This window comes from Pteronotus mesoamericanus, unplaced genomic scaffold, assembly GCF_021234165.1.
Source record: "Pteronotus mesoamericanus isolate MK-2021 breed Mesoamerican mustached bat unplaced genomic scaffold, CSHL_Meso_final contig_100, whole genome shotgun sequence".
Lineage (NCBI taxonomy): Eukaryota > Metazoa > Chordata > Mammalia > Chiroptera > Mormoopidae > Pteronotus > Pteronotus mesoamericanus.
Genome location: NW_026554999.1, coordinates 70,963 through 92,709, shown reverse-complemented (window position 1 = coordinate 92,709; position 21,747 = coordinate 70,963). Strand labels below are relative to the sequence as shown.

The 21,747-nt window shown below is 40.6% G+C and overlaps 1 protein-coding gene across 2 annotated transcripts in view; it reads left to right on the top strand.

The window, feature by feature from the left end:
- Positions 1-4,495: 4,495 nt before the first annotated feature.
- SNX6 (sorting nexin 6) overlaps positions 4,496-21,747 on the top strand; it is a 71,209-nt gene continuing 53,957 nt past the window's right edge. Inside the window, exons 1-3 of one of the 2 annotated variants that reach the window (XM_054586287.1) lie at positions 4,496-4,558; positions 15,950-16,003; positions 16,163-16,210. In XM_054586287.1, the coding sequence (XP_054442262.1) occupies positions 15,998-16,003; positions 16,163-16,210 (54 nt within the window). In that variant the 5' untranslated portion in view covers positions 4,496-4,558; positions 15,950-15,997. Of the gene's footprint in view, positions 4,559-15,941; positions 16,004-16,162; positions 16,211-21,747 lie in introns of those variants that run through there. The other variant, XM_054586333.1, reaches the window with a different exon arrangement.

The window sequence follows — 21,747 nt, the reverse complement described above, 5'->3', positions numbered from 1 at the left end:
ACCACCGTGGTTTTAACACAATATAAGATTTTTCTCCCTCATTTCACAGTCCAGTGTGGTCAGCGGGGAAACTCTGCTCTACTCCATCGTTCAGTGACCCAGCTTCCTTCTACTGTGTGTCTCCCCTGTCTCTTTTGGCTTTATCATTCTCTGCAATCATCTGACAAATACTGACAGAGAGATAAAGTATGTAGGATTATTACAGTAGGTTGACTAATGGCCCCCAAACACATCCAAGTTTTAATCTCCAGAATCTGTCAATGTTATCTTATATTGCAAAAGGGACTTTGCAGATGTAACTAAATTAAGAGTTTTGAGATGAGGAGATCATCCTGAGTTATCTGGTTGGGCTCTAAATGTAATCATCAGGGTTCTCATATAAGAGGGAAGCAAGAAGGTCAAAGGAGGAAGAAGTAAATAGGAGATGGGAGGACCAAAGATGGTAGAGAGGTGTGAGGAAGGGGTCATGAACCAAGGAACACAGTGTCCCCCAGAAGTGAAAAAGGGCAAGGACATGGATTTCCCAATAGAGTGAGTGAAAAGAATCAGCCTGTTCACAGACTGGCTAACGGCCTTTAGCAGTAAGAGAATAAATTGTGTTGTTCTAAGTAACTAAATTTGCGGTAGTTTGTTACAGAAGCAATAGGAAACTAATGCAGTTAAATAAGAGGTTTTTCACGTGCACATCATTTTCACTCACATCCCATTGAACTTAGTCATACATCTGCTCCTAGCTCCATGGTGTCTGGGGAACGTAGTCTCTCTGAGTGGCCAGGAGGAAAAGGATGGGGGCGGCGGGGGCGGGGGGGCGTGCAGTTGGTAACCATCTCGTCAGTCTCCTCCACATCCCTTCATGGAAACTTCCAAACCATGGATCTACCAGCCAAGTGGAATATCATTTAGCGCCCCAAGAGCAACACGCTCCTGCCCCATGCCAGGCCTCAACTATTACTGCAGTCTCAGTGTTGCAGTGAATCCTGTAGCAGGTGATGGTAGTTTTTACCCAAATATCTGAGAGCTTTCCATCCCAAGTTTATACAAGGTCCCCATTTAGTTAAGTGCAGGAGGGGGAAATAAATATCTTTAATAATTTAGAATTTAGTGTATGCTGCCAACAGGCCTTTAAAATGAAGATACACATGTTCTGACTTTTCTTTTTAGAAACTGCAAGGCAAAGGAAATTGTGTAAATAGCAAAGTCAGAGAAGTAACTAAAAAATGTGGTTGTAGAATATAAAAAAGTAAGTCAGTACATTTTCTGAATCAAAAAGCACAAAGAAACCCCAAGAATTCATTTGGCCCAACTCTACTTCTGAGAAGGGCCAGAATGAAATCACACCAGGCTGGCAAGTGTCGGGGATGGGAGGAGGTCAGGAGGAGGTCAGGAGGCCTGAAGTCAGGAAGGTGCCCTAGGGAGTATGATCTGTTCTGTTCCAAGATCTGAAGGTATGGAGAAGGTTGTATAGACATTTTCAAAGTTTTATCTGAGTCCCCAAAATATCTCTGCATAGCCAACACACTCAACACTAATATGTTGGGTGCCTCACACGTGGAAGACCTGCTACCTTCTGACTTTGAGGAAGAGCTAAAGGTTGAGGAAACTTCTGGGCCTCAATCATACCCCAAGGAAAGCTAAACCTCAAGACTTCTGTCTGCCTTATTGGACTGAACTGCTAGGATAGCAAGTGGCAGCCCTCTGGACAACTCATCTCAGAATCCTAAAACTGAGCACAAATGAGTATTTCTCCCTATCATCAGCATGTGCCTCAGTACATCTGATGCCCTGATTCCCTACAGACCTAAATTCTGAAGAGACGAACTCAAGATCCATGTGTCTATCCCCGCCCCTCTCTTCTCCGGCTTCTCCTTCTCTGCACAGCTCGTCAGGGCTGAGAGGAACTAGCCCTATTGTCTCCCGCTCCACACCAGCCTCATGACTAGGTATTAGGGGCAGGCAAAAATATTTTGTTTACTCTGTCAGGGGAGATCTAACTACCATGTTCTAACTACTCCACCATCCAAGTGTCCTGCAAACAAGGGCAAATGACTGCTCTGTCTTGCTCTAGGACAGTAAACCCCTAGAGTCAGGCCACAGGTAGAAAGCTAGGGAACACAATTAAGGGACATATTTGTATTCAATGTTTTAATATTTACAAAATGTTTTACTTCATTAAGTAGCAAAGCCTGGACTCAAATAAAATTCTGTCTGACTGAAGTCTTTGCACTCGAAGACATTCTTTAACTTTCCTGCTCAAGGTCAGCCTTGCCTTATAATATACTTTCCAACTTTAAAATTTAATTTTATTACAATTTAATTAAAACTTTTTGAAGATACATTAAAGATCCCTTTCTATGTTCCTGCTGTGGTAGACTTATCCCTGTTCTCAAGAAGATTTACATCCTTTGGGGCTTTTGCTGGCCCTGGTCCTCAACTTGGAACTTTTTCCCTAGTATAGTAAATGAACTTTCTTGGAATCATTTTTTAAAAATATGTTTATTTTTTGAGAGAGGAGAAGGGAGGGAGAAAAAGGGAGAGAAACATCTGTCAGTTGCTTCTAATACATGCCCTGACCTGGGGCCAAACCCACAACCCAGGCTTCTGCCCCGACCAGTGATCAAACCCACAACCTTTCCCTTTGCAGATAATGCACAACCAACTGAGCCACACCAGTCAGGGCCCTCCTTGAATCTCTTAGTTGTAACGTGACATCTGTTTCCTATTAGAACCCTGACTGATAGGATGTACTGTATTTTGCCATGTATGATATGCTCCCATGTATAATACACACCTACGTTTTTGGCCCAAACTTTCAGGGGAAAAAAAGCTTTTAATTTCTTATAAATTTTTTATATTTTGCCCATTTTATACGTATTTTATTTTTAATTATATTTTATTGATTATGCTATTACAGTTGTCCTAATTCTTCCCCCTTTACCCCCTTCCACCCAGCACCACCTACTCGCTCAGGTCGTCCCTTTACCCCTGTTCATGCACACGGGGCATGCGTTTAAGTTCTCTGGGCACTCCCTTTCCTATACTGTACTTTACATCCCCATAGCTATTCTGTAACTACCAATTTATACCTCTTAATCCCCTCACCTCTCACTCATTTTTCCACACACCCCCTCCCGTCTCTTTATCTTTAAACTTTGACATTTTAATTATGATTTGACTTGGGGTGGGCCTCTTTGAATCCATCTTGTTTGGGACTCTGTGCTTCCTGGGCTTGCACATCTATTTCCTTCACCAAATTAGGGAAGTTTTCTTTTATTATTTTTTCAAATAGATTTCCAATTTCTTTCTCTTCCTCTTCTCCTTCTGGCACCCCTATGATGCGAATGTGAATTGCTTAAAGTTGTCCCAAAGGCTTCTTACACTATCCTCATTTTTTTGGATTCTATTCTCTTCTTGTTGTTCTGATTGGTTGTTTTTTGCTTCCTTATGTTCCAAATCATTGATTTGATTTTCGGCTTCATCCAGTCTATTGTTGTTTCCCTGTAAATTATTCTTTATTTCAATTAGTGTATCCTTCATTTCTTACTGAATCTTTTTTATGCTGTTGAGGTCCTCACTAAGTTTCTTGAGCTTCCTTATAATCACTGCTTTGAACTCTGCATCTGATAGATTGTTTATCTCCATTTTGTTTAGCTCTTTTTCGGGAGTTTTGATTTGTCTTTTCATTTGGGCCATGTTTCTTTGACTTGTTGTTTTGATAGTCTCCCTGGTTTGTTTCTATGAATTTGGTAGAGCTGCTTTGACAACGTGTCTTGGTAGTGTGGCCTAATGTACTAAGTGTCTTGCAGGGTCCAGTGACACAGCCTCCACTATCACCCAAGCTGGGTACTCGAGGTGTACCTTTTGCGTGGGCTGAATACACCCTCCTCTAGTAGTTGAGGCTTGATTGCTATTGGCAGATCAACGGGAGGGACTTACCCAGCTGCAAGGATTGGCTGTGACCACAAACCACAAACCTCCACCTTCCATGGAGGACCAACTGTGCAGGGGCAGGTTGGTGGTGCTCTGATGTGGTCTGTAGCTGTCCACTGGGTGTTTTGGCCCTGGGGTGTTCCAGATGGTGCACTCCAAGGTCCCCCCCCGAACTGTGTTTTGCCTGGGGTCACCCTGCCTGAGTTATAAAGCAATCTGAGATGGCTGCTACCTGTGCTAGGCTTGGAGATTTCCAGGTGAAGCCAAGCTGTGAATATAGGCTGTTAGTTCCAGGCCTGGGATCGCTGAGGCCAACTGCTGCTTGTTTGAGGGGATTGAGGAAGTTGTGAAACAGGAGCCCTATATATAGAAAAGCAGCTTAGGTGGGCCCATAAGTTGAGTGGGACGGAGTTTCTGGGGATCTCCAAGGCAGGCCAAACAGTGTTAGCCAAGTTGATGGAATCTTAGATATGGCACCAGTCTGTAGGTTCTGTGGGGGAAAGGCCCAGAAAAGGGACAATGGCCTCAGCTCACCTTGATGCCAGACAGTTCGGCCTTCCTGCTGCACACCACTGGTGCCCCTCAAGCTGCCTTCCTGGTGCCAGAGCCAAGGAAAAGTGAATCTGAGTAGGTGAGTTTCTGTGTAGGTCCTTTAAGAACTGCTTGGGGCTCCAGAAGTTTCTTCCACTGACTCAGTACCCTCTGGTTTTTGCAGCCCATTGTGGGGACTTATCTTCCTGGCACTGGATCCCTGGGCTGGGGGGCCTGGTGTGGGGCTGGAACTTCTTGCTCCTGAGATATTCCTCCTGAATTTTTATGCACCACACGTGGGTGTGGGACCAGCCAGTTCAGTGTCTGGGCCCCTTCTACTACTCTGGATGGATACAGTTCCTTTAATTCCGTAATTGTCAGACTTCCCATTCAACTTGATTTCTGACGGTTCTGACTGGTGGTGGTTCTATATTTTAGCTGTAATTTTGATGTGGTTGTGTGAAGAGGCAAGCCATGTCCGCCTATGCCACCATCCTGAACAGAAGTCTTGTTTTAATTTTTTAATTCAATTCAATTATTTATTTATTTATATTTGGAAACAAAACCGATTCTCATATTCTTACCGATTCTTACCATATTCAAAACTGATTCCTACTCTAAGGGTGAAAGGGTAAGGGATTTCTCTAAGGCCTTTTTTAAAAGGCCACTATAGGAGGCACTAAGCACATCCCAAAGAACCCGCCTCCTAAAACCATATTCCAGGGTTTATTTTGTATACAGATATCATTATTGCTTTCTAGAGTTACATTTTTAACTCATAAGCATAAATAAAAGAACAAACTATTTATAGAGATATGGAATTAGTACTACCCATGTATAATGCACACCCTTATTTTTCCCTCAAAAATTTGGGCAAAAAAGTGCACATTATACATGGCAAAATACAGTGTGTTACTCAGCTGCTTGACCTCCGGTGGCGGATGGCTAGCTGAGTCATGTGCCCTTTCGTGATGCAATTGTTGCTGCCCGACCCAGGAATTACTGTCATTTCCCAGGGCTCCTACGGTCAAGACAGGCCACGGGACTGCATGTGGGCAGAGATCTTCCTGCCAACACGTCTGGACCACAAAAACTTCGCAACTCAGTTTTGGTGCTCTCCCTGTCCTCTTCCAGTGGCATTGTTGAGGCTCTATAGCAGGCAATCTTAATAATTCTATGCTATGGATGCCTGAATCCCTTCTCAGAATATTTTTTAAATAAACTTTTTATTTAAATGAGTTTAAATTGATGGAATGAATTTAGAGAAGTTCTTAGTCCATTTGGGCTGCTATAACAAAATATCACAGGCTGGGTAGTTTATAAACAACAAATTTATGTCTCACAATTCTGGAGTTTGGGAAGTCTAAGATCTAGGTATTGGCAGATTGAGTGTTTAGTGAGGGCCCACTTCCTCATAGACAGCTGTCTTCTTACTCTAAGGGTGAAAGGGTGAGGGATTTCTCTAAGGCCTTTTTTAAAAGGACACTATAGGAGGCATTAAGCACATCCCAAAGAACCCGCCTCCTAAAACCATTACTTTACAGGTTAGGATTTCAACATATGACTGTTGGGAGGATGCAAACATTCAGTCCATTGCAATAGTAGAAAGAGTTTTTATATACTCCCTATTCTGTTTCCGTTTCCTCTAGTGTTATCATCTTACATTACTGTGGCACATTTGCTGGAACCAAAATTGGTATGTTATTTTTAACTAAACTCCAGACTTTATTCAGACTTCATCGATTTTTCCATTAACCACCCTTTTCTATTCCAGGTTCTAATCCAGCATACCGCATTATATCTGTTTGTCATGTCTACCCAGTCTCCTTTGGTCCCTGACAGTGTTTCAGTCTTTCCTTTTATTTTGTTATGACTTTAACAGGTACTGGTCAGATATTATGTAGAATTCCAGAATAATGTTTTAAATGTATAAAATAGGATTATAAAGAAAACAAATCATATTGAAGTATAGGTATTAGAATTTTTAAAATGGTGATACAAAAAATATATATGCTTTTTTATTAACACATTAAATAACTAGATCTCGTGCTGGGTCTAGTAATTCTCTTAATTTTGAAATAGTGATGAGTATAAATACTATTTGAAGATTCTGTAACTATAACATAAAAATGTCTGCGATTTCTCTTGGTGGTAAAGTCCTGGGCGCTGCTGCGGTTTGTTGCCTAAGTAAAGCCTAGAGAAAATAAAGATGTAAATTTTTTTCCCATCCAAGTTAGCCTCTCTGACTGCCCTAAAAGGGATGGCAGAACCATAAGATGGGAAGAACCTGGCCCTGGTCCTGCGCTACCTCCTGAACATCTGCATATAGCAGTGACTCCACTCTCAAACCATCCCCCATTGTCAAATAATGTACTATAATGAGAGCAGTTTCAAACTGTTTCTCTACTGAATGCAATGTCTAACCACTGCTAAATTGGAGAACTTTGTATTTCTGGACACCCTTGGCCCCAGATAGGGCTGAGCAACAGGACAAAGGAGACAGAAGGGGGTGCCCAGGGACTTTGGGTGAGCCTCCATGGGAGATTTCTAAGGCCTTTGCCCTGGGAGTTAGATAGAAGGGTTCCCTGATTCTATATGTTTCCTCTCTTGGGACTCCAATGGCAGAGGTTGAAGTCACTTCATAGACTTCCTGGGGCTTAACCCCAATTAGTCTTTGCAGGGAAAATCATTCTCACCCAGGTACTCATAGATCTTAAACAAAAGAAAAAGTTACTCCAAGGAAGATTAAAGCAGTAGAATGAAGCAGGTTTTCCAAACAAGGCTTGGGGTTTGTAAACGTTACTCATTCTCCTTTATGCGAACATGTAGATATCTTTTCAGAGAAGAATGCAGTGACCTTTCGGAATATCTTTCTTAAAAACTCTCTGGGTAAGATCCTAAGCGATGAGCTCTCTCACCCCAGAGCACATCCGCACCTTTCCCTTCCCCCTCCTCCTGCCCCCAGGCTTACTACCTTTACCTTTGTCTCTCCTAAACTCTGAGTCCTTCTTTTGCCTCTGTACTTGATTCCTGGGCCCATTTCTTCTACCACTCACTTCTATCTCTGTGCCTTTCAAAATAAACTTTTACAAAAAAGGCACTTCATTCCTTTTTCTTTAAATTGAGATATAATTGACATACCATAAAACTCATCCTTTTAAAGTGTACAATTCAGTAGTTTTTAGTATATTCACCATTTGCAAGCATCATCACTATCTAATTCCAGAACATTTTCTCTCACTCTAAAAAGAAACCATATAGTTGTTAGGTAGCCATAGTTCCTAAGAAAAGACGAGGAGCCAGAAAGGTCCACTTAAGGGCTTTTATTCGAGGCGGGACACTGCGATCAGGTGGGCTGAGTCCCAGTGGACAGGACAGAAAATCCAGGAGGTTTATGGGCCTTGTTTCTGGGAAAAGCTCAAGGGAGAGGGGAGGGGCAGTGAGGATTCAACCGGTTTCTAGCAGGATGCCAGCAGCTATGCCTCAGTTGCTCCTGATAACGGCCAAGGTCAGGTATTTACCCTGTGACAGAGACAGAGACGCATACCTTCTTTGTTCTTTGTTCCAGCATAGGTGGTGGCTTAGGTCCTCCATGTTCCAGTACATTCTAACAATAGCCACTAACAGTCCCCACTTCCCTCCCTCCTTCCCGCCACCCCCTCCCCCCGCCCCAACCCTGGTAATCACTATCTACTTTTAAAGACGTATGTGTGTGAATGGAGAATTTTCCATTTATTTTCTGATCTTTCTTCTTAACACACACATCAATTAATATGTTATTTCAATAAATGGTGTAAAGAAAACAGGACAGCCACATGCAAAAGAATGAAACCGGACCACCATCTTATACTACACAAAAATAACTGAAGATGGATGAAAGACTTGACATAAGACATGAAACCATAAAATTCCTAGAAGAAAATATAGGCGGTATGCTCCTTGACATCATTCTTGGCCATTTTTTTTGGATCTGACACCAAAAGCATGGGCAACAAAAGCAAAAATAAATAAATGTGGCTACATCAATCTAAAATCCTTCTGCACCACAAAGTTGAAGCAGGAGATAGTCAAGAAGGAGGAAACTCCAGAGGTGCCTCAGGAGATAAAGAATATGGATAAAGGGTGGAGACCCTGTTCTAAGTCTGGTAGCTTCTGCATCTGGAGAAGCATTGAATCCTAGTTAATCAGGACTGCACCTGCATAGAAGATGCTACCTGACCCCTACTTCATTATAATGAATTAGCATTGTGGGATCCTCTTCCCAGTAGCCAATCAAGGAAAAGGAGACCCTCCCTAAGGAATAAAAGTCCTCTCGCTCCTTAGTTTGGCCTTCTTTGCCCTGCCCCTGCTGCTGCTTGCTGCTGCTGCAGTTAGGCTCTTCTTTCTTCTCTGCTCCACTCTGCTCAGAGTTGGCCTGTTCCCATGTTCTGTGTGGCTTAATAAATCTGCTTTTTCTCGCTTTCTGCTATAAACTCTGTGTGTTCGGTTCAATTTTTTGTCCTCGATCTCCAAGAACCTGGTTACCTGTGCCCACCTGTGACAAAAGGAAATGATCAACAATGAAAAAGCAACCTACTGAAAGGGAGAAAACATTTACAAATCATGTATCTGTTAAGGGGTTAATGTCCCAAATATATAAATAGTTCACACAACTTAATAAAAAAAAGCCCCAAATAATTCAATTTAAAAAATGAGCAACAGATCTGAATAGATATTTCCCCAAAGAAAACATACAGAGGACTAACAGGAACAGAAAAGATATTCAACATAACTAATCATCAGGGAAATGCAAAGCAAAATCATGATGAAATATAATCTTACACCTGTTGGAATAGTTTTTTTTTTTAAATGTTGGCAAGGATGTACAGAAAAGGGAACAGTTGGGCACCGTTGGTGGGAATGTAAAGTGGTGCAACCGCTATGGAACACAGTGTGGAGATTCCAGAACTACCATTTGATCAAGCAATTCCGCATCTGTGCACTGTTAGTAAAAGGAGTATCCAAAACTGATTAGAAGTTGCTATGTTTTTGTTTTTGGAGTTAATCACTTTTTCTGGAGACATCTCGAGTCATCAGCATTCTTTGCACACCAGTACTGTAAAATATAATTTAGCTTCCAAAATGCAAGGAAAAGTGGAAGTGAAAAAGCTTCACACACAAAAGAAAAATGGGTTAAAAAAAAACACCACACACACACAACCCCAGAGAAGTAGTAGAATGTCTCATTTGGGGAAAGTGCATTTTTTTATTCTAAGGGGAGGAAGTCTTTATTAGAAATGTGCAAGAGACAGAGATGGGAGGAGCCAGATGATCTGATCCAAGTGCCTTCATTTGAAGCTGCAATTATTGATGGGCTGAGTCTGAGCAGACTGCAGCAGTGGAGTGAGGCAAGAATGGTGTTTTTAAAAGAAAAATCGAGGGGTCGTGGGGGAATAAGGGAGGGGTTAGTCTCTTGTTCTTCTGGACTGTTGCCTCAGGGTTTCAGGATGTGAGTCAGAATAACAGGTTAGGTAAAGGGCCAGGCTGTTCCCAGGTGTTGGAAGGCCAGGCTGACCATGGGCAACAGGGGCTGGCACCAGATATCTATTGTGCAAGATAAGATGGGCAAGAGTTTCGATTAAGCAGGGAGCTATCAATCAAGTCAGGATAACTGAGTCTTGAGCAGTCTGGAGGGTGGGAAAAGCTGGCCTGACCCTTTCATTCTTAACTAAAGAAACAATAAGTTACATGCTCCATCGAGTCCAATAATTTAGTGAAATATCTTAAAACACAGCTTCTGTCTCATGGTGCACAAAAGTGTGTTCTTGAAAATCTGAGTAAAAATGTAATTTTTTGAAATTAGGTATTTTAGATGTTTAAAAGTTCTCTGACTTTAAAAAAAATCAGAATCAGAATGAGCCCTGGCTGGTGTGGTTCAGTGGATTAATCACCAGCCTGCAAACCTATAGGTTGCCAGTTTGATTTCTAGTCAGGGTACATACCTGGGTTGCAGGCCAGGTCCCCAGGTGGGGGTGTGAGAGATGCAGCCTGATTGGTGTATCTCTCACACATTGATGTTTCTCTCCCTCTCTTTCTCCCTCTTTCCCCCTCTCTCTAAAAGTAAATAAATAAAATCTTTTTTAAAACAGTGTGTTTTTTTAAAAAATCAGAATGATCTCTGGGTAGAATTCGTCTTATAGGTAATAAACAGTAGGGTTCTTAGCCTGCTCCACTGTACTTAGAATGCAAATTAAATCAGATATTTTTATTTCAAATAATTTTTGAAAGATTTGAGTTCTTGTTACTTTTCTGTATAGCCTGAATCCTCATGTGAAATAATGGAACATGACAAAAGAGGAAAGAAAATATATCTAAGTAGAACTTGGTTTCCTTTATCCTAAAACATTTTACATCTGGGCTTAATGAGTTGGGGAATCTTAAATTTAAGCCCTTATGTTAATTTTTCTGACCACTTACAAGTGTCATATTTCAGGCATCATCCCATATTCCCTCCATATGTATTATGCCTCCACTGCAGTTCTGTGATGGAGGAATGAGGTCATCAAATCATCAATAACAAAATGTAACTTAGAAATAATTTAGTATATGTGCTGCTATTGTTCTAGGAATAGAGCAAAATTAAACTGTCCTCTACATCTCCCCCTTTAGGAACTCATATTAAAAATAAGCAAAAGAAAATATGCTAGATTTCAGTTCAATAATCTTTGGCTTCCAAATAGAGTTACTGACATTAATCAATTAATCTGCATGTGCCCTGGGGTCTGGGTTCCATAGAAGTCATGTCACTTCTCTTGGTCCTCAGGCACCATGGTCAAGACCAGCTGGTTCACCATTGGTGCTGATTCCCAGGTCTGAATCCCAGAGAAGTGGGAGCTGACTGTTTCTCTTAAGAGTGATTTTTATCTGTGAAACATTAGCCTTTCCACCCTCAATCTGCTAAGACATGACTTTAACTCTTTTGACCTACATATGGTGTCTGTGTTGCTTGTTCGCTTATTGATTTAAGTAAAATATATTTGCTTTTTTTTTAACTCCTAAATTATGGGAGAGGATCAAAAAGCAATGAGATGGACAAATTTATTTTGTTCATCTGATTTGGTTCATTAACTGAAGTTAATAATTTTCAATCTAATAACTTACTAAAAAAAAGTTGTGGATATTTATGTAATTTTGGGATAGTCTGTGTCTTTTATGGCACTATCACTAAAATAGAAGCCTAAAGGACAAGAAGACTGATGCATATAAGTACATTAAATTTAAAAACTTGTGCATCTCAGCACATCATAACTGAAAATTAAAAGGCAAAGTTAATTTAAAAATATCTTTATCGTATCTAATAAATGGATTTTATTGTAAAGAGCTTTCAAAAGCAATAGTAAAAATATATGTTTTTAGCCTATACTATGAACAGAAATAGGTAAATCACAAAAGAAGAAATACAAGCATCAAATTAATGAACAAACAAAAGTTCAAAGACATTGGTCTTCCAAATGAACAAACAAAAGCTCAAAGTCACTGTTAAAACAATGAAATTGTGTTTTTACTTTGTAAATAAATTATTCAATTTTTTTTTAATGTCTCCTATGTGGCAGGTACTATGCTAGGTATAGAAGAATGGTGTGAGGGAAAATGGACATTTCATACAATGTTGGTGGGAGTGAAAATCAATACAATATTTCTAGAGAGTAATTTGAGAATGCATATTTAAAACTTTTGACCCAATAATTGTATATCTAAAAATAATCAGGAGTATTTCCAAAGATTTAACAGGTAGGATGTGCTTTACACTATTTTTAAAAAATAACAAACCAAAACATGATGTCAGTTTCAAACAATAAAGATTGGTTAAATGCATTGATACATCTAGCTGATCAAATATTATAGTTACTAAAATTCATGCTGAAGAACAAAAATATCTTAATAGTATGACATAATATAAAATATCATCTTGATTATGTCCATAAAAATACTGTATGAGACATATGCATGGGAAAATATTTAAAGAGATATATGCCAAAATGTGAACAGTGTTTATCTCTATCTCTAAGTAGTAGATTTTAAGTGATTCATTAAGCCTAGCATTGCACATAGCAGATTAGGGCAGTGTCAAAGAATATGTCTTTGTTGACTGCTATTATAGGAGACAATGATGGCTTTTTACCCCACATCCATTTCCCTTTCTCTCCTTCCTGGAAACTCCAATTTTACTCAGGTGCCCACATTTTTCTAAGAAGTCTTAAGGTTTAGGGAGGCTAGCCCCAGTCCTATCCCCAGCAATAATTCCTGATTGGATCTAAGGCTTAGACTCTAAATCAGCGATTTTCAACCTTTTTCATTTCATGACACATATAAATTAGTTACTAAAATTCTCCAGCACACCAAAAAAGATAACTTTTACCAGTCTGACAAAAAATGGGTATAATTTTTATTCATTCACACTAGACGGCTATTGTTGTGTTGGCTGTTGTCATTTTTTTATTTGACAATCTAAGGGAAAAGAATTCAGTACTCCTGACTAAATAGTCAGGTATTGCATGTTTTCAAAATTCTTGTGGCACACTGGTGTGCCTCTTGTGGCATATGGGTTGAAAATCATTGCTCTAAGCTAATCTTAGTTACATCAGTCCCCTTTAAAGGTGGGTATATGATCCAATATGAGTCTGAAATGTGACAGGTCTACAGGAAGGAGGGAAGGCTTCCAAGAAAATTTTTTCTGCTTGTGGTTGATATGTCCAGATGGGAAACTTAAAACTGTCAAAGTCACCTTGGATCATGAGGAGAACCAGCCTTAGAATGAAGTGTTCACTGAGGATGGCAGAGTGGAGAGTTGGGAGGCATCTAGGTCTTTGATGGCACCTTAAAGTTACTGATTCTACTATTCTGAGAGACTCCTTATTTCTTGACTTTTTTTGTTGTGGGATAATAAATTTCTTTAACTGGTCAAGTATATTTGAATTAACCTTTTTGTAACTTGCACTAAAAGGCATCATCCTAATGCCTTTTGAAAACTAGAAAAAAATGAAGTTTGGCAGAGAATTTTGTTGTGGCTTAACTTCTAGGAAGAAGGAGGGGAAAATTAGGACACAAAGGTTGTCCAAAACAGAACAGGGTCTCCTAGAATTTGAGGAATCAAGGAATTGATAAAAATATGTTTGGGTGATATCTTCTTCGATCAGAACATGATAAAAGGAATTAAAGTTTTGTCCTCCATCTAATTAAATAACTGTTTCATATTTTTTAAGTTTTTCTTTTAGATAAAACTTGATTTTTGTTTGACAAAAATGTTCAAGGTGAATATAATTTTTGACTTCCAAAATTTAAAAGTAACTCACTAATTCTTCCAATACATTTATTTTTGAAGCACACCATTGGGAAACTATTCACAATTATAACATTTTACTTTCATGTAGCTAAATCTTTGAAATAATCAGACTATTATTCAACGTAATTTGCTCATGAAATTTATATAGAAATAGGTAATTGTATAGAAATTTATCAAAACAAGATGAAAATTTATTATTTGGTTAAAAATATTAGAGGAGTGGTTCAACTTTAATATCTTGATTTATTTTATAAGTAGTAGAAAAATCTGTTATGTTAGCTTATCTTAATTTCTTTTCTTTTGATATTTCTTAATTTCTATTACTGGCTTTTTGACAGCTGTTAGTATCAGTAACTGATAATTCCTTTTTATCATTCACAAAATACAGCTTGAGACCTTTGCTCAGAAAGGTAGGCTCAGGTATTAATGAACAACTTAATTATTTCAAAGTTTTCAGCTATTGATTTTAACTACAATAATTACTATGTCTTTTTTGATCATTTTAGTTGGCTACTTATTTTAAATCCTGTCTTTTTTCATAACTAGTGATTTTAAAGCTTAGCACTTGAAAATTTCAATGTTTCTGTGCAATGTTTCTGGACTTGGCTTAATTACTGAAATTTAAAACCATTGGTTAATGATCAGAGGTCTTTGATGTAGTCCTATATGACCTTTCTTGACCTTTGTCCATAAAGACATACCTGACCCTTCTATCAGTTGTACACTTACTAATTGTACCTCTATTCTTCTCTCTCCACCTAAGAAGCAGAGCTTTATAGGCATTACCTGCAATCTACAAACAGATCATTAGGAAATGTTAGCATTTTTAATAAACAACAAATTACTGGAACATTCCTCCTAACACATCATCACACTGACATTGAATGATGCCTCATGACTCCCAGAGAAAAATACTACTACTTAGTGCAATGCATTGGGAAACAAAAAAGACAAAAAAATGAAATCATCCCCCTCATATTGCAGAACAACCCTTGTTGGGACAGTAACTTAACCCTCTATGTTTTAATTCTCCTTACATACAAAATGAAAGCTACAAATTCTCACAAAAGTATTTTCAAATTTAATGTTATTGTTTTGAGAGCTTCCATTCAAAAAGATAGGACAATGGGCCTAGAAAAACAGAGAGAGAATCAGATGCTGAGGAGCTGGATTTTCACATATGGAAACTTGTAAAGATTTTTGAGCAGGATAGTAGTATAATCATCAATAGTATCTGCACCTCAGGAGGAACACTGGCAGCAGTGTATAAAATGGAGGAAAGAGATATGGAAATGAGAAGTTAAGAAAACACTGCAAAGATTCAGAGGAGAGATGTTGAGGGTAATTTCTGTAGAAGGGCATTGAGGGGAGGAACAGGACCAGTTTAACAAGCAGATAACAATTACAGAAGCAGTAAGATATGGTTACTAGATGGTGTGATGAGGGAGGAGCAAGATTTGAAGAGGACTTTGAGGTTTCTGGCCTGCCATCTAAAGATGCCACTAATTGAATGGAAGCACAGGATTGCATGTGTATGAGTAAAGTGGTCCGATGTTAAGGAATGGTTTTGCCTTGCTGTTTGAAGTGACTGCGGACACCCGTGTGGTGCTACACAGCCGGACAGTTAAAGTAGGTCTGGGGACATTTCTTGGTATAAAGAAAAGTAATGCTCTTGTAATGCCAACAGCTCATTTTTATAGTGCTTAGCCATTACTGCCCTAAACTCTCAGGTACTTATTACCTCGCCAGCAATAAAAACTTGATTACAGCCCAACTGCTGACTGTGTGAAGGCCCTTGATTACCGCAATGTCTCAGGCAAAATATTGTGATTAATTATCCTGAGGCACAATACAAAGATTAGACGACGTATTGTGACTTCCAGAGGGCGCTTCCTTCGTTTTTCGCAGCAGCCCTCAGGCAGAGCGAACTGGACAGCTCCCCGAGTGGCGGTAACCTCTTTTTGCGTCACCGCGGGCCAGCTGCTAGACACGCCCGCCCCGCGCTTGAGTGCGGCCTTCTGGCCCTCAGACTTCGGTGCTTCGACCTTGGCCACAGGGCCTCTCCTTCCTTTTTCTGGCTCACAGACCCCAGCCCCTTGTGCCCGGGCGGGGCGGGGCGGGGCTGTTCTGAGGCCCCGCCCCTGCCCCACTGCTGTCTGCTCCCTCTAGCTCTGTGGAGCAGTGCGCGCCTGCGCTGGCCCTCGCCTTGGAGCAGCCATGATGGTGGGTGTTCTCTAGCAACGCTGAACTCCGGGCGCGCGGTGGGGGCGGTGGGCGCGGGGCGGACATGGGGGCCCCCTTCGGGCTGGCACTAATGTCTCCCTTTGTGTCTTCCTCACCCTGTCCTCTCCTTGGGTGCGCCGGGCCCCATCAACCCTGCAGGAAGGCCTGGACGACGGCCCCGACTTCCTTTCGGAGGAGGACCGTGGAGTAAGTTCTGCCTCCTTGCTTGTGGGATCCCCCTCCCCTGACTTGGCCCTGGGGTGCGGTTTGCGGCAGGGTCCCCGGCAGAGCTGCACCCTTTCCCACAGGCCTCCTTTCGATTTCCTCGCTGCACCGCGCCCCGCCCTCCTGCAGGCCGCCTTCCTTTGGGGACCCACAGCCTCTTTCTTGTCCCCCGCCCCAGCTAGGACCATGTGGTGGAATTCCTCCCCTTCCCGGGCCAGGATGCAGGTGGGGAAGTGGAAACCGGAGCCGGACCTTAACCTAATCCCCTCGCCACTTTCGGAGCTATGAAAATCCATCCTCAGACCTTCTGGGCAGCGCTCTCAGTTTCCCCTTGTGGACCTTAAACCTGCTCCCGCCCACTCTTCATTCTCTCTGTAATATAATAGTACAGGTTCTAAATTATTCTTTGCGAGAGATATAACAATCACCGAATCTTAACTCTTCTCCAGTATCCTACCAGATTTTGCCAAGTGGTTGTAGCCCACGGTATCTTTTCTTAATGTCCAAAAAAATACATCTTTTGCAGAATTACCTTGGTAGTGTTTTGAGGCGAATTTCATTCCACTTCAGAAAGGACCTTCAGGGCTCCGATTTCTCCCTCCCGCTCCCCCCGCCCCACCCCCCACTGTTGTCTTGGCTGAAAGGTGGTAATCTTTAAGTGCCTTGTACAAGTGAGCACTTGAAAAATATTGATACATGATTATTGCAGCTCAGCAAAGTTCCATGGTTCCCTCACATTTAACAGCCTGCACTTAAGTTTTCCATCTTGCTTTTACTTAATTCATCTTAGGTAATGTGAGAGACATATCTATTAGTCGATTTTTGGCAGATGATATTCTTTTAGTAAGATGATATTTTTTAATAAGATATAAGGTAGTATTCACTAATGACCTTTATAAAGCTTTCAAATGGTAAGACAGATTCAGAGGGTGCTGCATACAAATGATGAATTCATAAATTCTCAGTTTATGCAAAAGCATCATTTAAAATTTTTAGTGCAAAAATATAGGATTTCTGGTTATTTCTAAAAATTGTAGTTTCTGATTAATTTAAGAATGTGTGTGTGTAAAAGTGTATGTGTATCTTCTGGGATAAGACAGTCGAGTTAGATGTCCACTTTAAGTTATATTTTCAATTTTTAAAAGGGGAAACCAGCAAAGTTCTTTAATGGAATGAACTGACTATAGCACAAACTGAGTTTTCTAAATATAAAGCATATGGCCTTTTTTTTTTCTACTATTCTTATTTTTAATTCTCACCTAGGATATGTTTTTATTGATTTGAGAGAGAGAGATAAACACTGATGTGAGAGAGAAACATTTATCAGTTGCATTCAGTATGCTCCTCGACTGGGATCAACCCCGCAACCTTGTGGTGCACAGGATGATGCTCCAACCAACTGAGCAACCCAACCAGGGCTGGCCTTCTCTTTTTTCAGATAACTGTGTCATTTTTGTGGTCTACCAGGAAACAGGATTTGTTCCCTTGTAAAAATCTAAGGTTTAGTAAAAGTATTGACTTTTTTTTAGTATTTATGTTGATGTAGAGTATTTTCCAGTGAACATTTGTATTCCTGGCTTTATGCCTTCAGTAAGATTTACTTATGGAACTGGTCCATGTAAGTAATATGTCCAAAAACTTTTTTCATGTATTATAAAATTGGAGGGAGAGAAGGACAAAGAACAGGCCTGATCAAGAGGTTCTTGTAGAATCTTGTAGTTGAAAGTTTTAATGTGAAAATGGAAAAACATTCCTGTAAATTAGAAAGCATTTAAAAGACCATGATGAATATGGATACATGTCCAGGTCTTCCTTTTGTCCTGGGGAACAGGGTGAATCATAATAATAATTCTAGCTGGGCATTAAGCATTTTTCATTATATTGTCTCATCATCCTTGTGAAGTTCTTAGTATTCCTGTTTTACAGATGAGAAATCTGAACCTTACAGAGAAAGTAAGTCTTAGGTCATGCGGCCAGTGTAGGAGTAGGAAGGTGGACCTCAAACCTATGTTTCTGACATTATGGCCAGTGCATGTATTCCTCAAAGTGGCCTTGAAACACCTTCTTCAGAATCACTTTGGGTATTTGAAAAACAAGTTTCTGGGCCCGTGCCCTAGTAAATCAGTCCCTTGAAGGGGGAGAAGGACAGAAAACTACTTTTTAAACAAGAAACTAAGAAGATTCTGTTGTGCACTGAAGTTTGATTAGAGTTGCACAGTTATCCCGCTATTTCCTCATTTCAGGAATAGAAATAGCTAGCCTTTTCAGTGTCCTTGTATTGTGCTTGTTCTGATAGAAATAGATTACCATAATCAGAACTTTTAGACAGTGCACTTATAATTTAGATGACCTTGGTCAGCCTTTTAATAAAGAGTCTTGATAGAGAAAAAGCATGAAGTGCATGTTTGATATGACTTGCAGAAGGAACATCACAGATTCAAAAATAATAAGCATTTCATACAAAGCAGCAAGTAAGCAAATTAAAGTCAGTATGTTTAAATTTTTAAGCAGCTTTAGATTTTCATCATGATATTTGAGATAGAAGAGAATCTTAAAACCTTAAGAAAATACTGTTTTGTGAGAAACTTAAAAGGCAGACTTTAAGAATATACAATATTGAAAACTATTGGCCACCTTTGAATCTCTTCAGCCATACCTCTACATAATAGGGTATTTTGTCCCCAAATAAATAAACATTATTTAGTAAACAAATGAGCCCTTTGAACTGGACACATTTGCTCTGATGTGCTTGTTAAATAAGAGCAGTGGGTGCCAGCATGATGTCATGAATCTCTTAACATTTGATTTGAATTTAAATATATTGTTTCGAAATTACTTTCGGTGGAATAGCCACGTCTCTCCTGGCCTTCTAGCCTAGTTCCTCCCTCTGTACTCTTTATCTTCATAATGTCATAATTTTCCAGTCATGCAGGCAGAAAGTCTCGGGATCATGTCCTCTATCCCCATATCACAACATGCACTGAGGCACTTCAGAAATGTCATGTATCCTATCTTTGATTTGCATGGCCCCAGTTAAGGTCCTTGTTCTTTCTTGCCTGATTGTAGTAGTACCTGTCATATGGTCGGTGTCCAGTGTTACTACTTTCCAATCCCGGCTTTGCAAATCATACAGCACCACTAGCCAAAAGGACTTAACAGATCCAATTCTTTCTGCAACAAGGTCCAGATTCCTTAGGCTAGAATTAAACACCAATCGTAACGCTTTCAAGGCTGACTTCACTTCTCAGCATTTCCCGCCAGACACATACTCTAGGTGTACTCTAGTCTACTTGTCACTGCCCAAGGACCTCTGCACTTTGTTGTCTGCTTCATGCATGCATTTCAGGGTTGTGGAGTGCTTTATTTTTTTCCTCACTCTTTTTTTATTTCTACTTGAAATTTGACTTATCTTTCAAGACTTGGCCCAGGTGTTTGTATTTCCTTTTGCACTTGCACAGTACTTAGCTTGAACACATTCCACACTTATTGGTATTTATTTCAGATAAAAATGTGGCACAGATTGTGTTGGCAGAGGAAAAAGAGAGTTCTTGTTTTGAGACCGTCACAGCGTAATGAGGGACTTAGGATAAAGTGCAGCAGGAGTACAAAGGAGAGGGTGCTTAACTTTGTTGGAGGGGGAGTAGTGAAAATAAAATGGTAACTACACACTGATATAACATTTGCTGCATGCCAGGGACCTTCCATATATTAACTCAATTCTCATCCCTGCAAAGTAACTGCTACTGTTATTTCTACTTTGGAAAGGAAAACTGAGGTTCACAGAGATTAGCTTGCCCAGGGTCACATGGCCAGTCAGTATAAGCTGGATTCAAACTCAGGCAGCCTAACTCTTTAAGTCTTGGACTCCTAACCGCTATGCTATAACCTAAAGAAGGTAAGACTTAAAAGTTGATTAAGAATTTTGTGGGTTCTCAGGGTAAAGGAATGCTTGCGGGCAGAGAGGATAGCATGTGTAAATGATTTGTTCCTATCTGGAGACTTCTTCTTACCAGAGGCAGGGTAGATATGGATACTGTTTAGCATATAAAGTGCATAATGATGAAGACTCCAGGCAATGGAGAAGTTCCGAAGGATTTTAACCTGGGAAAGATTTATGCCCAGGTGAAATTAGCATTGTAAATTACTCTGATGTTGATTGATTCTTCCTTTGGGAAAGCAGAGAAACCAGTCAATAGGTATTGCAACAGTCCAGGTGAGGTAAAACTAAGGCAGTGGAAGAGGGGATGGAGGGAACATAGCAAAGAGATATTTAGGAGAAAGAATTGACAGGGCACAGTGACTGAATAAATAAATACATGGGCTGGGCAGAGGAGAAGGAGAAAATGAGGTATGTAGAAGAGCAGAATTAGAAGGTAGATGAGTTTGGTTTCAGATATGTTGACTTTCAAGTACTTAAGAAGCATCTCATCTCCCTGCTAAACTAGAACGTCAGGTCTGTAAGGGTGAGCATTGTCTTTTCATTACTCTATCCCTAGCCCTTAGGATAGTGGCTGGTACATTGAAGACATTCAGTTGTTCAATTGAACATATGCAGGTGGATATGTCTAGTTGGTAACTTGAAATTATAATTGGGAATTAGGTGTCATACTGCGCGGTGGCTATAGGGTGCCCACTGCCGCGGGGGAGCGCTGCAGAGAACGCGGCACCCCCAGAACCTGAGGGAAACCGGCTGGGGCCTGCTGAGGTGGGAGCAGGGCTCTGAAACCCGCAGAGCCTGTCCCGGGGTTGTTACGGATGAGGGGGAATAAACAAAACGTTGCAAACATTTCTCTGTTTGCTGGGAGAGCAGATGGGGGCACTTCCCTCTCACTGGATAACGCCGTGGCACATCCCTCCAGTGGGGAAGCCCCCATCTCCCTGTGTTCTAAGGCTTTTATTGAAAAACTTACCAGTGGGCTAGGCCACAGGAATGCATACATATACTCGTTACATTAGCATGTTAAGTTTCACAGAGAATAGATACTCTTAAGAAAACAAGTGACGGGAGTTTGCTGATTTACATGGGTCTGAGAGGAAACCAGTATAAACAAGAGAATGAAGATAAGGGCAAGCGCCTTAATGATACAGGGTAATGGGTATAAATAATGTGAATGTCCTTCGCAACATGAGCTGACCAGAGATCTGAGGAAAGAACAAAGCACACTTTAAAGAAATTACTTATAGGCCTGATTTCCCTGGCAACCGCTAGACCTGATTTAGAGCTGACTCCTACACTGCTTCAAGCCTGAGCCAGGTGTGGGGAGGGAACCACCAAGAGATAAGGAGACTGCTTCTCGGCTGCAGTGAGGACTCTGGCCGTGTCCAAACCAAGCCAAGGGTTGTGGGGGCCTCTTTGCCCCTTCTCCATGTCCCCCAATTTCTTGTCTGCCACCAAAATCGGGCCAATGCCTGTCTTAGGTCGTTAACCTCAGCACGAGGTCACTTACCCGTCATTGGCTAATTGACCATCCATGGCAAAGCAGAGACAGGCCAAGTCTCAGGAGTCTGTTTCTCCAAGG